At 42.1% G+C, this 14,812-nt stretch overlaps 1 protein-coding gene across 1 annotated transcript; it reads left to right on the plus strand.

The window, feature by feature from the left end:
• The first annotated feature begins 1,767 nt into the window (after positions 1-1,767).
• meis3 (myeloid ecotropic viral integration site 3) lies at positions 1,768-14,545 on the plus strand. The gene is made up of 13 exons (XM_069147498.1): positions 1,768-2,190; positions 2,567-2,668; positions 6,349-6,488; positions 6,803-6,977; positions 7,074-7,124; positions 7,230-7,280; positions 8,067-8,216; positions 8,364-8,472; positions 9,621-9,766; positions 10,490-10,566; positions 11,438-11,496; positions 11,643-11,729; positions 13,176-14,545. Exons 2-13 carry the CDS (start codon positions 2,657-2,659, stop codon positions 13,373-13,375), a joined length of 1,257 nt encoding a protein of 418 aa, XP_069003599.1. The 5' UTR covers positions 1,768-2,190; positions 2,567-2,656; the 3' UTR covers positions 13,376-14,545.
• The last annotated feature ends 267 nt before the right edge of the window (positions 14,546-14,812 follow it).

Below are 14,812 nucleotides of genomic sequence, written 5' to 3' on the forward strand. Positions count from 1 at the left end.
TTTGACTTGATATGTGACATGATTAAACACAAGTCCAAATAGGCTTGATGTGAACACGTGAGAGAGTTATAAACAGTCCTGTCAACACCAATTACAGGTATTAAGTTGAAAAAAACAAAAGATATCTGGAGACCCCCAAACAGCTTTTTCAATTCAATAATCAGGTAAAAAATAGTTTAGGACATTTTTTATTTTTTATTTTTATTGCTTATTGTATATTATTTTTATAAAACTAGTTCTCATAAAATTATACAAAGTTATAAATTATGAAGCTGGTAAAACAATAATGTGACCCCAAACAGAAGATTGTTTCAAATTAAACAAAACAAAACAGATTTAAAATGATTAGTGTTTTAGGAGGATGTTGCAGTCAATAAGGACAACAGCACATGTTGTGTTAAAGTGTTGTTATTAAAGCAGGTGTATTGCTTTGATAGAAATGACAATCCTTTAAGTGTTTGTAATGTAAATGAGTGTAATCTACATGTGTAGATAATGGCCTGTTACACAGATGTTACAGAGCCTGAAGATTTATGGTCCGATTAAAGTTACAGAATCTGAAGAAAAACACTGAAAGCTGCTCAAAAAGTTATTAACATTTAAGAATAACTTGTAAAATAAAAGCGGAATAAATCCGTGCCAACATGAGGTCTTCACATGTTGCACACTTCTGGGTTAATCCTTTTCATTCAACCTGTTAAAGGCAAAACACGCCTCGGATCGCCTTTTCCAGCCCATTGACGCAGCTTCACGGTTGTATTACCGACTCAGTGTAGGAGGGGGTTGAGCGCTGTGATCACCTCTGCAGGAAACCAGCACCCCGCCGAGTTGAAAGGCCCCTGGCTGCAACGACGGTGCTGGGCCCTCACAGGCGGACCCCACGGCCAAACACCGTGCCGCCCACGGAGACGCCTGTCCGGGCCTGCTGATCCCCGCCAAGCCGCTGCTGATTGAAGTGCGGCCGCCTGTTGGGCCCCTCGCAGCGGGACCGGGGAAAGAGGAGCGTTTTGGATAATTATTATGTTACTTTGGTGTCATTTACAACACAAGACTGGGAGTTTAGCTGCTGCCCCACTAACATGTGAAAGGTTTTTTTTTTAAAGTTAAAATTAAACTTTCTCACTATGATTTTGTTTTCTTACTCTGCTCAATCAACAGAGAAGGAGGGCCAAAGAGAGACATTTGGGCTGCGTCAAAAGGCTGACCTTGAATAGACGTCGGCAAAAACAATAAAACACGTTGAGAGCTGTTATCAGCCAGTAAATTCCATGTCAGCAGCACGCTTCAAACTTATTTATGACCCTGTAAATAAGTTTTAAATAAATACATTTGACTACACTTAGCCTTAAAATGAGCTCTCATGCAGAAAAACAGCATTTAAGCCTATTTATGGATTTGTTTCTTCTAGGTTTAAAAGCGCATCCAAAGTGTTAGATTTGTATTCAAACAACAAAGATTTTGAGTGAGACAAATGTCTTATTTCCACGCTACAGACAGTGTGAGGCGGATTTAAAACACAGTAATTGATTGTCTCTATTTTCATAGATTCTGTTAAACATGCTCCACAGAGTTGCCGCGATTCTTCGCCCGAGTTGTGATGATAACGCAGCCGCAGGGGAGATGAGCGCAAAGGGAGGGAAAGATGGAGGGGTGATGGAGGAGGGAAATCAGCGCGGAGATAGAAACGATCGAGGGAGTCTTCTTCTTCTCCTCCTTCTTCTTCTGTAGCGTTTGATAAGGAGGAGGAGGAGTAAAGGAGGAGGGGGAGGAGGGATGGAGGGAGCAAAGAGGGGGGGCTAAAGAGACCCCGTCGCGTTTTGACCCTCCGAAACCTTCCCGCACACCGCCAACCATCACCACTCCTCCTCCTCCTCTCCTCCTTCTCCTCCTCCTCCTTCTCTTTCTCTCCTCTTGAGGCTGAAAACACCATCGCTCATTCCCAGCCGTGACATTTTCCAGCCTGTCGCCGTACGCTGCGCGGACAGCGAGCGCAAGGAGCCAAAAAGGAGCTGTGTGTGTGGGGGGGGTGCAGGATATACGCTGCTCTTGTCCGTCTTCCACAGTATCCCAGAATCCCGACGCTCTGCGATCCAGAGCGAGAGGCGCACCGGGCGGAGACGAGGCGCTGCAGGAAGCCGCTGCTGGACTGCACCGGACACGGCCCGGGCAGGACTGGATATATACGTCTCGGTGGGACATTTTACACCATTTACTGGAGCCTTGTGTTACTCCCTCCTCATCCACCGATCGCATTTAATAGGCTGCGAGACTTATTAAAGCCTTCATTACCTCTTAGCGTCTTATAAAGCGTTAGGCTTCCCCGCGATGAGCCGTCCATAAAATCTCCAGTCCCATCATCATGTTGTAATTTAAAACGCGATGGACTCTGAGTAAACAAGGAGCAGGTCTTGACCGCTTTCAAATCAGTACATTATTGCTTTTTTAATTTTTTTTTTTATTGCATCCTTACAGGCTTTACTTTTAAAAAAAATTTTTTTTTATATTAAATCTGTTTACAACTTAACTCCTGCTACATTATGAAAAACAAATGCGCTCTAATTTCCAGGACCCCAGAGACAGAGGAAGGGAGCAGAGCTCGCTGGACTAGCCGAGCAGCGCATCATCATCTCCGGTGGAGGTCTGGCTGTCGAGTCGCATGGAGAAGAGGGTAGGTCTGCTTATTATTTTTATGAGAGTGATTTAGACCACAGTCAGCCTGCTTGGGATAGTAGATATATTTATATATCACTATCATAATGGACGCACATGGTTGGGAATCCTCTTCGTAGCGCACAGCCGGGTTTGGCTGCCAAACAACAACACAAGGAAGGCCCATTAGAAACAGACCAGCGGGCTGGTTCTAGGATGGAAGTCATGTCTGGGGAGGGGGGGAAACGGAACAAAAATGTATTTTTATGCAATAAAACTATTTAGAAATCTTTCTTACATACCACCAAATGTTTATTTGCATGCACTTTAATGATGCAAAGACACAAAACTTTTAAATCTGCCACCTTTAACCCGCTCTAATCCCTAATTCACGAGGTGAAATGCAGTTCAGAGGAGGCTATGTATAACTTGAAGTGCTAATTTGGATCTAAGACTTCATCCTCTCCTTAAAATAATATGACTTTATTGTTGTGTAATGTCAGCCAGTGATGTTGGCACATCAGGGTTAGAGAGTAGTGTGGGTCATTAGGAGGCAGAGGAGATGCAGCCCTTCAACTCAGTAAGTAGGTCAGTTTTTTTGCTACAGTGATTCAGAGGCATGGTGGAGGTGGAGGAGGAAGAGACTGACGGGCAGCAGGCGGACTGAGACCTCAGAGTGGAGGAAGGCAGTTTGAGATGTACAGTGTGTAAACAGAAAAATCAGTACTGTATGAGAACAGTGCAGGCAGAGAGGAGGTCAAACATGCACTGAACCACCTGTACACTCTGCAGCTTAAAGTCCGAACATCAATCCAGATAGTCCAAATCCAACAGCAGAAATAGCAACAGACAGTTTGTGGGTGCAGTGAAACATTTGTTCAGTCACAGGTTACATAAGGGGATTACTTGGTGTTAAAAGAAGCAGCAGAGTTACACGTCACTACTCCAGTCAACTCCACGTTGTTATATTTTCTACCGTTGCAATGTAGATTATTAAACAGAAAGCTGCAGTTTTTTTAGGGCAAAAATTCAAGAAAATCAAATGGTGTCTGGTGGTCTAATTTGTCTATGAGGAAAACATAATTTATTACAGTTCCAGTTGTTTTGAGACACTTACATGTTAAATCTGCAACAGGTAATGTGGTCAGTTTTCTCTCCATAAAATGTTAAAGTGATTATTTTGGAAAGGTCGAGTGCAGCCTGACAATTTTTTATACTTTAGGCAACTTAAAAAAATCTGTAATTGCATGTTAAATACTTCACAAAAGAAAACCTTTAATTTGAAGGCTGCCACTCGTTTGATTGGAATTTTTTGCAACAATTAGCTTTTCTTTGTTTTATTAAAGTGGTGAAAAATGATTGGATTTAAAGTAAATCCATCCAGTATTTTGTTGGATATTTAAACAATTTCCTAACGTAGAATAAAGTTCACATTTCTTATTAAATTCATTTACTGAGAAAATGTCAGAGTTTCTTTGCTTGTTTTTTATTTACTGTTTCTAATGTGGAAAAGGGACAAAGTTTTACATAATAAATATTTTTGTTTATTATAATTCAAGATGTTTACAAAGTTAAGTAGCAACATTGATTAATTCATAGAAAAATAAGTTTATTAGTTGAGCCCAACTTTTACAAAATTCCTGACATGAAACAGAGCCGTTGGACCAAGTTATGTCTTTTACTTCTTTTACAAAATGTTGTGTTATTGTTAAACATGAAGTCAGTGCCACAGAGCTGCAAGACTCATGATGTGTCATTCCAGCAGAAGCAGCCTGTAAAGCCTGTAATAACTTTACGCCTACAATAACACAATTCAGGAATCAAAATGTTGTCTTTCCATCTGAATCCTGTTTACCAGCTCCGTGACCTAAAAAAAAGAAAAGAGAAAAGGGAAAATTTGTGGAATTTGTCATCTCAACTCGTGCGCTTTGATCCACAGAAACCCGATAGGGGCCGTGCGTAAAGAGAGACGCGCAATTCGATAGCAGTGATTGTGTTAATAGCCAGCCTCCATAAAAACTAGAAGGTGTCCGGGGACAGGGCCTCAGAGCAGGTGCTTTCTGTGATCCCGGGCGGCCATATGGGACTCTGAAATACAACAATTTGATAAGCTGTTTAGGACAGTGGTTCCCAAAATGGGGTCCGCAGACCTCCAGGGGTCCTGGGGAGGGGTTTCCAGGAGGGCAGTGCATGCACGTGAAGGGGAATAATTAAATTTCTCTTTTATGTCACTCCCAGAACATAGACAGAATGTGCTTTTATGTTGGTTGTCACTGCTGGCTGTCTCACCACTTTACAGTTTACTGATGCACTCAAAAATAACATCAGAAATCCTCTCAGATTGGATACTAATAGACAAACACCTTAATGTCTATAAGATATCTGGATTTAATAGAGCTATATTCTTGTGGTGAAAATGACTGAAAATCTGAGAACAAGTGTAAAAAACCTTCCCTGCTGCTATACATTTCTGTAGTGAATCCTAGTAAACCTCCTGTTGCAGCCGGCCAGGGGAATAGTCTCCACAAAAAAAACAACTATGCTAAGCACATCATAACTTTTACGGCTTGGTTAAAATAACACTGAAGTGAAAGGTGTCGGGGGGCCGTCCCACCTAGCAGGTGCTGTCTGTCTGTGATCCCGGTGGCCGTGCGGGACTGCGACGGGAGTCCCTTTAATCCAGCAGAAACAGAAACAGGAGCAAATCTGCTGACCTGAGCACCGTCGCCTCGGAAACAGAAGCTGCAGTGATGCACAATTTAGCTCCATAACACACACACAGAAAGAGAGAGAGAGGTGGAAACAAGGGAGTCCGACATGTACAATGTATATTCATGACATGTACAATCTGAGTGCTGCTGAGTGTATGTTTGTCTCTGCATGTGTGTCATTGTGTCTGTGAGCGTGCCATATGTGTGTCTGATTCGCAGTGTTGGAGTGTGTGTGTGTGTGTGTGTGTGTGTGTGTGTGTGTGTGTGTGTGTGTGCGTGTGTGTGTGTGTGTGTGTGTGTGTGGGACCCAGCGGGTCGTGAGGGACCTCTCAGCATGGCTCCTGTCTAGTCTGAGTTTAGGAAGGAGGAGATGATATTAGCAGCTACAGGCTCAGTCTTCCTCCGAGGATCTCATCTTCCTCTTTTCTCGTGTTCTCCTCTGCTCTTCTCCAAAGCGCCAAACACTCGACTTTTCAAGAACTAAAAAAAAACAACCTGTTTTTTTTATTTTTGTATTTTATTTTTTTTATCTCTACGCCTTTCTGCTACAGCTGTTGAACGGGGTTTTCTGAAGGTTTCTTAATCCTGAGGGTGGTGGGATTTTCAGCGGTGTGTGAATCCAGCAGGTGAAGCTAAAACAACAAAAAAAAAACATCTAATGAAGAAATGGGGATAAATGCACACATAAAACTGCATTGACATCCATGCACGCACACAAATACACACACACCAAATTAAAAATAATTGTCTAATTAATCAGAAATGATAATAAATAAAACTGCAGCACAAACACACAACAAACAGTAACTTCTTATTCATATTAAAAGGGAGCACAAAATATCTTCAGCAGTTTAGACACACGGCGCTGTCCGACTGTGTTGGTCCTCCCCAACAGCTCGTAATAAAATCACATCAGATTTGATGTCAGACAGCTGCAGATGTCGAACAGCTCTCATGTTTTCTGTCTCTCCATCTAATTGTGTTGCAGTATGAAGAGCTTGTGCACTACTCAGGGTCGGAGGGCATGTCAGTGGGGGGGTACAGGGACGATGTCAGGGCGCTTCCTCCCCCACAGTACGGACCCGCCATCCCTGACTCCCTCAAACACCACAAAGACCTGATCTACGGGTAAGTGTGGGTCTGAAACTGTGGCTGTTAGTGGCTTGAAAAAAACAGTTTGAAGTACATGTGCACTTTTAGTAGATTAACATAGAGCATATGTGTGTGTGTGTGTGTGTGTGTGCTGAATATGAAAATACATGTGATGTGTTTACAGCTGTCTGTGTCATAAATACTGTGGGATAAAGTTTCTTGTAACACATTCTGTAAATGTATCATGTGTACACTATGTCAACTGTTACTGTGTTTATGTGTAGTATGTTAACTGTATATGTGTGTGTGTGTGTGTGTGTGTGTGTGTGTGTGTGTGTGTGTGTGCGCAGTCACCCACTGTTTCCACTGCTGGCCTTAGTGTTTGAGAAGTGTGAGCTGGCCACCTGCTCCCCTCGAGACTCCGCCTCCCTCTCAGCCACCTCCCACCTCTCCGGCATGATGAATCACAGTGACGTGTGCTCCTCCGAATCCTTCAACGACGACATCGCCGTCTTCGCAAAGCAGGTGAGGGACAGTTTTGAGGGCCAATCAGAGCGCAGACGTCGGCTGATGTCGAGTTTGTTGTCAGATTTGTTATAATGATTTGAATTTATGTTGCAGATTCGTTCGGAGAAACCCATATTTTCTTCCAATCCTGAGCTGGACAACTTGGTATGACACGGCCACCAACATCACGCTAAAATATAAAACTCACTTTTTTACACATGGCATGGTGGAATATGTCATTGTGATTCATTTGTAACTTCCCCTCCACAGATGATCCAGGCCATACAGGTTCTTCGCTTCCATTTACTGGAGTTAGAGAAGGTAGATGGGATTGAAACATGTTTTTATCTCAACATTTTTGTTCATTCTTACATTTTCATGGCCTTTATGATAGTGGACATGTGTGGTAATGTGCTCATCTGAAGGCCTGAGATAGAGGATCTACATGTCAGTTGTTAAACAGCCCTATAGCTAAATGCTGTTGAAAACTATTGATATTTTACGATTTATGGGAATCTTTAAAGTTACATTTAGAAAACGGAAAGAAAGTTGATCAGGCTGTGAAAATCTCTTATTTTTATTTTTAGGATTCCCTCAGATGAAAAACAAGTTTCTTAATCTTGCTGCATACTACCAATGAATCTCAACAACACAGATTGAGACAGACAGGGTTTCATACATCACATACCGAAGGAACCAATCCTGTCAGGGCGGGGCTTCCCATTTCATCGAGCTCCAGGGGAGTGGCTGAAGGGTGGGTGGAGATAAAGGCGGGGCTTTTTTGCATCTCCGCAGATCAGCATATCCTGAATGAAGGCGAAGGTGTAGAGTTACATTTTAGTCACTTTAAGGCATTAGAAGATTTATTTTCCTGGATATGGGGACAGAGTCACCATCACCATTGCTAATGATGACTTTAAGCTGAAATGCATTTGTCTCTTGCTTGCAGTAAATTGAAGTTTGTTGATCTGTGATTGTTTCATTGATCACAGTTCAGTTTTTAGGTTAAATTGAACCGAATAGAGGGACTTTAAATGTGAACTTTAGGTACTGGTTCCAAAATGGCATCAACAGTGTGCGATAATGAAAATAAATGTGTTTCCTAAGGTGCACGACCTGTGTGATAACTTCTGCCATCGCTATATCACCTGTCTGAAGGGCAAAATGCCCACAGACCTGGTCCTGGATGATCGGGAGGGGGGCTCCAAGTCTGACATGGAGGACTTCACTGGATCCTGCACCAGTCTGTCAGAGCAGGTGAGAAACCACCTTTCACGTGTTCCTCTGTATCCACTGGATATCTTTACGAGTTACGACATACGTGTTTCATGATTCCTTGTTCTCCCGTCAGCTGGGAATTACCCCGTCTTACCTCCAGCCTCTCTTCTCTCTGTCTCCCTGCAGAATGCATCCTGGTTACGGGAGCCAGATGAATGCGCCACAACTCCTCTGGGAACACCAGGCACCTGTGGCCTGCCGTCACACAGCACCGCAGACAACTGTAGTGACGCAGGTACACACACAAACACACATACTTATACACAGGTTGGAAAACACTGCGTGTGAGAAAACATTACAGGGAAACAATATGCATCAAGATTCATACACAGCCTGTTACACATGTAGAGTGTATTATAATAAAGTAAATAATAGTATGTTCAAAGTGGCTATAATTGTGTGTATTATATATGGATAATTTCATTTTCAAGCAAAAATTACAAAACTCACAGCTTCCAGCTTTTTAAAGTCGGCCACTTTTTCTTCATCACATATGACAGTAGATTGAATATTTCAGGTTTTGATGCATCAGTTGGACAAAATGATTAAATTAAACACATCAACAACCTCTGATAAACTGTGAATGCCATTTTATTCACTTTTTTAAAGCATTTCACAGACTAAACAGTTAAGCCAGTCATCTTTAAAATAACTGTCTGACTATTCGATAATAAAAATAATCAGTAGTTGCAGTCCTACTCTGATATGATGAAAGAGTGGTTTAAAAGAAAGAAAGAAAGATTCATACACAGCATGTTACACATGTAGAGTGCATTATAATAAAGTAAATAATAGTATGTTCTAAGTGGCTATAATTGTGTGTATTATATATGGATAATTTCATTTTCAAGCAAAAAGAAAGAAAGAAAGACTGGTTTAATATTTGTTGCAGAAGAAAATTATTTTAATGCATCAGTCTAATTAGATTCCACATAAGTGCAGTGTGTATGGGTGTTCAATTCAACTTTATTCATACAGCGCCAAATCACAACATAGGTTATTTCATGGCACTTAACACATTAACGTCCTTACAGCAAGACGTTACAATATTATACAATATTGGTGGATCAGGATGAATGTGAGTGCAGATGTGAATCCAGATGGAAGGTCGTCAGTATTCACGCTGGGAGTCCATGCACATTATTTCAGCGTAGATTTAAAAGCTTCAAGTTGCTTCAAGATGATTCTCTTGTTGTTTATGCGAGTTTGGTGATTGTACTTTGGTAAATGCTGACACATTTTGGTTTTACAACGGTCAAATTCAACGAGTAAAATTATGAATATTAAAATAAGATATCAGCACAATGAGCTTTACATTGATTGGACCCTTATAAACAATCATACATACGTAAATATGATGATTTTGAGATCTTTCTCCTGCAGGCGATTGTCTGGACGGAGGAGTGGCCTCTCCCAGCACGGGAGAGGAGGACGAGTGCGACAGAGACCGCAGGAACAACAAGAAGAGAGGGATCTTCCCTAAAGTGGCCACAAACATCATGAGAGCGTGGCTCTTCCAGCACCTGTCGGTCAGTTTCGCCGTTTCATCTCCTCGCTACATCAAAGTTAATTATCGCACTGGAAAACAGTGAATGTGAGCAGTGATTCAAACCATCCTCACAAACAAAGGAAAGCCTGTGTGTAATGTACAGCGATGCATGAGAGAGTAATTACTGAAAGAGAGGATTTAGTGTGGGACAGAACGTCACTGACAAGAATAGACAGAGAGGGGAAGCGAGTGTATAATGGAGGTCAATTAAATTAAATGAAAAATCGGGGGATTAAGTGATTATGTGAATATGCTCGCTATTGAATAATTGTGGAAGTGATAGAAATGGAGTGAGTAATTGTTGGTGAGGTGGTTAGATTAGTAATTAGCTACTAAATGAGGCAGGTCAAATGTTGCTTCACTCCAATTATTACAGTGTGCGTGTGTGTGAGAGAGAGAAGGACGGAGAAGAAGTGGGGGGTTGCTGGGGTTGAAAATGTGAGTGCAGATGTGAATCCAGATGGAAGGTCATCAGTATTCATGCTGGGAGTCCACGCACATTATTTCAGTGTAGATTTAAAAGCTTCAAGTTGCTTCAAGATGATTCTCTTGTTGTTGTTTATGCGAGTTTGGTGATTTATTTAACCCCAGCTGTGTGTGTGTGTGTGTGTGTGTGTGTGTGTGTGTGTGTGTGTGTGTGTGTGTGTGTGTGTGTGTGTGTGTGTGTGTTTGTGTGTGTGTGTGTGTGTGTGTGTTCTTGCAGCATCCGTACCCATCTGAGGAGCAGAAGAAGCAGCTGTCGCTGGACACGGGACTGACCATCTTACAGGTCAACAACTGGTCAGTGCACTCCTAGTCAATACACTAATTCCAGCCCCGCGGCTTCTCAATAATCAGTTAAATGCTTGTGTTTAAATGTAAAGTGTGAACTTTCAAATTAATATGCTGCCGTGTCAATAATGTATCGGTGTGGTAGTGTGCAGCAGAAATATATTGTATTTAACAACTCTTTTTTTTATTCTGTGCATATTCTGATGGATAAATGTTAATTAAATAAAAGGTAGCACTTTTACAAGATGTCACAACACGACTATAATCTGCTTTATTGGAGCGTATCTTCGAACAGAAAAAAGAAATGTCAGACGAAGCAGTTTTTTCTCACAGCTGCAGCACCATAAAATCCACTTTACTCCACGTTCATAAAACCGAATTGCAAATCAATATCCAATAATCAGATAATTTACTGCTCCCAAATTTCTCATTCAGGTACACATGCGTGTAGACAGATTAAACACACACATTTCCATGTTGCAGATCAAACGGTTCCTTTGGAATCGTCCATTTAATGTGCCTACATGGAACAAAAGCCAAAAACAATGAGGTGTCTGGTGCATGTTACGCAATAGATTTTGACATTCGATAGCTTCCATGTTTTCATTTGTACCCCTGCTGCAGCGCACACAGACACAGTTAGAGCAACCCAATCAATGCCGATCAATCAATTATCACAGGGAGGATCGATAGCTGCACTGCCTTAACGTTGATTTACTCTGCCCTCTGAAAGGGTTAAGTGGTTGTAAAAGGGAAAAGGTTAACAGTCTCCCGGTCCGCCTTTTTCTCCATTACCCGGTGGCCTTGTCCATCTCTCTCTCTCTCTCTCTCTCTCTCTCTCTCTCTCTGAAAACACGTTCTTTCTTTATGTCTCGTGCAGGTTCATCAACGCAAGGAGGAGAATCGTCCAGCCGATGATCGACCAGTCAAATCGCTCAGGTGTGTGTGTGTGTGTGTGTGTGTGTGTGTGTGTGTGTGTGTGTGTGTGTGTGTGTGTGTGTGTGTGCAGTCGGTCTACTTGCTCTGTAAACCTCTCCGTGTGTGTATATATATGAGTGTGTGACAAGGCGTGTGTTGTCTCACAGGTCAGGGTGGCCCCTACAGCCCAGAGGGAGCAGCTCTCGGGGGCTACGGGCTCGACGGGCAGGCGCACCTCGGCCTTCGAACAGCAGGTACGGTGGCCTGCAGGGAAACACTGCTCTCAGTGATAAAGAATAACTTCTGTGATTCGATCCTGCTGCTTAAGCCTGATATATGTTATTCATTTAAGCTATTACATTCACAAGATAAGCCTTTGTTGCACTGGGTGACACACTTCTTTATTATAATGTACACAAACACTGCTGTCCTGTCACACTGCTGCAAATATTCACCACCACACGGCTGGATGGATTCATCCGCGTCTGAAAATAGTCCCCGAATAACACCACTTGCTGCTGTTTGGGTAAAATAACTGCAGTGCCCTGCTGTGTCTGGAAATGGTTTAGACTTATTTATTTCAAAGAAAGTATACATTTTTTTTTTATGATTTATGTCTGAGACTGAAAGATGGGCAAGAGAAGTATTAAGAGATGTTAATTTTTGTCTTTTTTTGGTATTTGTTGACAATAAGAAAAGTACAGAATATTACCAGCCGTGTCCTTTAAGTGCACTTGCAGTTAAAGTTAAAAGTAGCCCACAAAAACAAAGTCTCTACTGCGAATGTTTCTCATAAAGAAAAATGATGAGGCCTTGAGGGGACAGGGCTGAACTGAGAAATCTTATAAAAGATGTAAATATTTGTACTTTACATTAAATACTATAAATATTTATGAGGATAAGTAAAGTGTGACTCAGCAACTATTTAACGATAGGTCAACTGTGGTTTCTGTTTAATTTATGAAAGTACAGGCGACTATTTTCATTGGGAAAAGTCTGTGATTTAAATGTAAACAAAAGAGATTGCTCAACAGTTTCAGACTCAAACCTCTCAGACATGTTTTTAAATATGTATCAGAAGACGAAAACGATGTTTTCTCATGTTGTTAAAACCTCTTAAAAAGCAGCAGCCTGCCATTGGATCAATCGATGCAAACTAATGCAGTGCAGCCAGACATCCTTCAAACTCACAACATCCAGATGATGTGGGTATTAAAAGCACATCTTGAATCTTTATTATTTCAAGTGTAAATAAGATGTAGCTTCAATGAAGACCTGAAACAAACTGATACAGAATATAATGTCTCAAATAAGATGACTTTTAACAAAGTTTTTGCTGCTTCAGGGGGAAACAAAGGGTAGAGTCTGTGCCGTATGTTGAGTTTAAGTAAAGTAAACAGCAGAAAAATAGGTCCATACTTGAACAGACCTGTTTGTTTCGAGTGCAAAATGTGTGGAGAACCTGCAAAGTTTGTGCTCTGTAATGCAGGTCCCAACATGATCTAATAAAGTAAAAGTACTGATTTAAGAAAGATAAAATCCTCTTCTCCGCTCTTACTTCCACACTTGTTTAGGATACTGTGGATGAGGACGGTCGGAGGCAGATTATTTAAAATTTCTGCACTATTGCTGCTCTGTAATTCTACATTTAGGTGCAGCCAAACAATTATTCGTTTTACTTGTATTTCTTTTCATTTCAGGTCTCCAGGGAATGTCCTCTCTGCAGGGGGACTACCCCGGCGCTCTGCTGTCCCAGCCAGGCTACCCTCCGCACCCGGGACCGTCCCTCCACTCGTACCCGGCCCCACACCCTCACCCCGCCATGCTGCTTCACCCGCCGCCACACGCACACCCTGCAGAGTCACTCCTTGCCCAAGGACTGGACATACACGCACACTAGCTATGGGGGGAGTAGGTGTGTGTGTCTGTGTCAGTGAGTGAGGGAAAATTCATGTATGAATGTGTGTGTGTGTGTGTGTATGTGTGTGTGTGTGTGTGCGTGGGTACTGGGATATGTGTGTGTAGTTGTGTATGTGGAATGACGCATACAGAACACTATTTAAAGAGAAAAGACACATGACTCCGAAAGTTTACATTCCCAACTGAAAGACACTGACCTCAATGTAGCTCTTCCACTTGTTAACACACACACACACACACACACACACACACACACACACACACACACACACACACACACACACACACACACACACACACACACACACACACACACACGCATGTAGACAGAAACATGACACACACTTCAGTCTGGACCCACAGGTTTAAGCCATACCTCTTTCAGAGAAGAAGTGCTTCCTCCTCTTCGAACGTCTCCACTGTGTGCTGTGGGTGAGACACATGCTTTAAACTACACTTCCCATCATGCCTGCTGAACCACAGGAAGAAGCTCCATCGGATCGGAGACAGATGAATATTTGTCCCTAGACTTTTTGTGGCAGCACATGGACGACACCGGATGGGACTTGGTCCTGTGAACATGCCTTCTTCCCTCCTCCCAGTCTTCCTTCACACGTTGACTGTCAAAGACACACACACACACACACACGCACACACACACACACACACACACACACACACACACACACACACACTTTATTTAAAGCTTTTTTTAGTTTTTTCTTATTCTATTTTTATATTTATGTGTGCCACTCCAGGCGGATGCAGCTTCACGTGAGCTTGTTGAAATGTTAGCGCTCTTCCTCAGCATGAAGCTAAACACTATGAATGACTTCCAGTCTGCCTCGCTCTCGTACCACTGACCTCCTTAAGACGCCAGCCAGCGTCCGTTAGTTTAGGATCTTTCCTATCAACACGCAAAAACACGCAGCAAACACTACACCACACTGAAAGCCATTTCAGCACAGACACACACCACACACACAGACTTCTGTAAGCATTTCTAGTACCTTGTTGTGTGAGGGGAGCTGCAGCCAAAGGACTCTTCAAACATTCGGCTCCCTCTCCGCCCTGCTCGGACTGCTGAAGTATTTCTGATTGATAATGATGATGGGAAATACAGTTAAAATATTAAAATGTTTTTTTGTAAGACTTGTCACTGGTCATCTGTTTGAATGTGTGGTGTGATTCTACCAGCAGCTAGTTCAGTCATAGTGATGCAGTTTACATTCATGAAAGAAGCTGCAATCAGTTTTAGAGTATTTTAATTAATATCATTTATTTATATGATTAATATCATTAAATCAAAACTCTATACTACATAGAATTTCTCCAGGGATTGGTGTGTTCAGTGAAGCAGTGGATAAATTCAGCATCCTCTAAAGAGTCAGTGAGCATAAATGTGCCTGATTTCTGA

This window comes from Embiotoca jacksoni, unplaced genomic scaffold, assembly GCF_022577435.1.
Source record: "Embiotoca jacksoni isolate LCO1_2020_lvr unplaced genomic scaffold, fEmbJac1.0.p SCAF_14, whole genome shotgun sequence".
Taxonomy (NCBI): domain Eukaryota; kingdom Metazoa; phylum Chordata; class Actinopteri; family Embiotocidae; genus Embiotoca; species Embiotoca jacksoni.

Bases quoted from the DNA above. Each gene is read 5' to 3' on its own strand.
- meis3 (XM_069147498.1), top strand. The intron at 7,281-8,066 runs GTAGATGGGATT...GTGTTTCCTAAG, and splicing joins ATTTACTGGAGTTAGAGAAG to GTGCACGACCTGTGTGATAA. The intron at 9,767-10,489 runs GTCAGTTTCGCC...GTGTTCTTGCAG, and splicing joins GGCTCTTCCAGCACCTGTCG to CATCCGTACCCATCTGAGGA.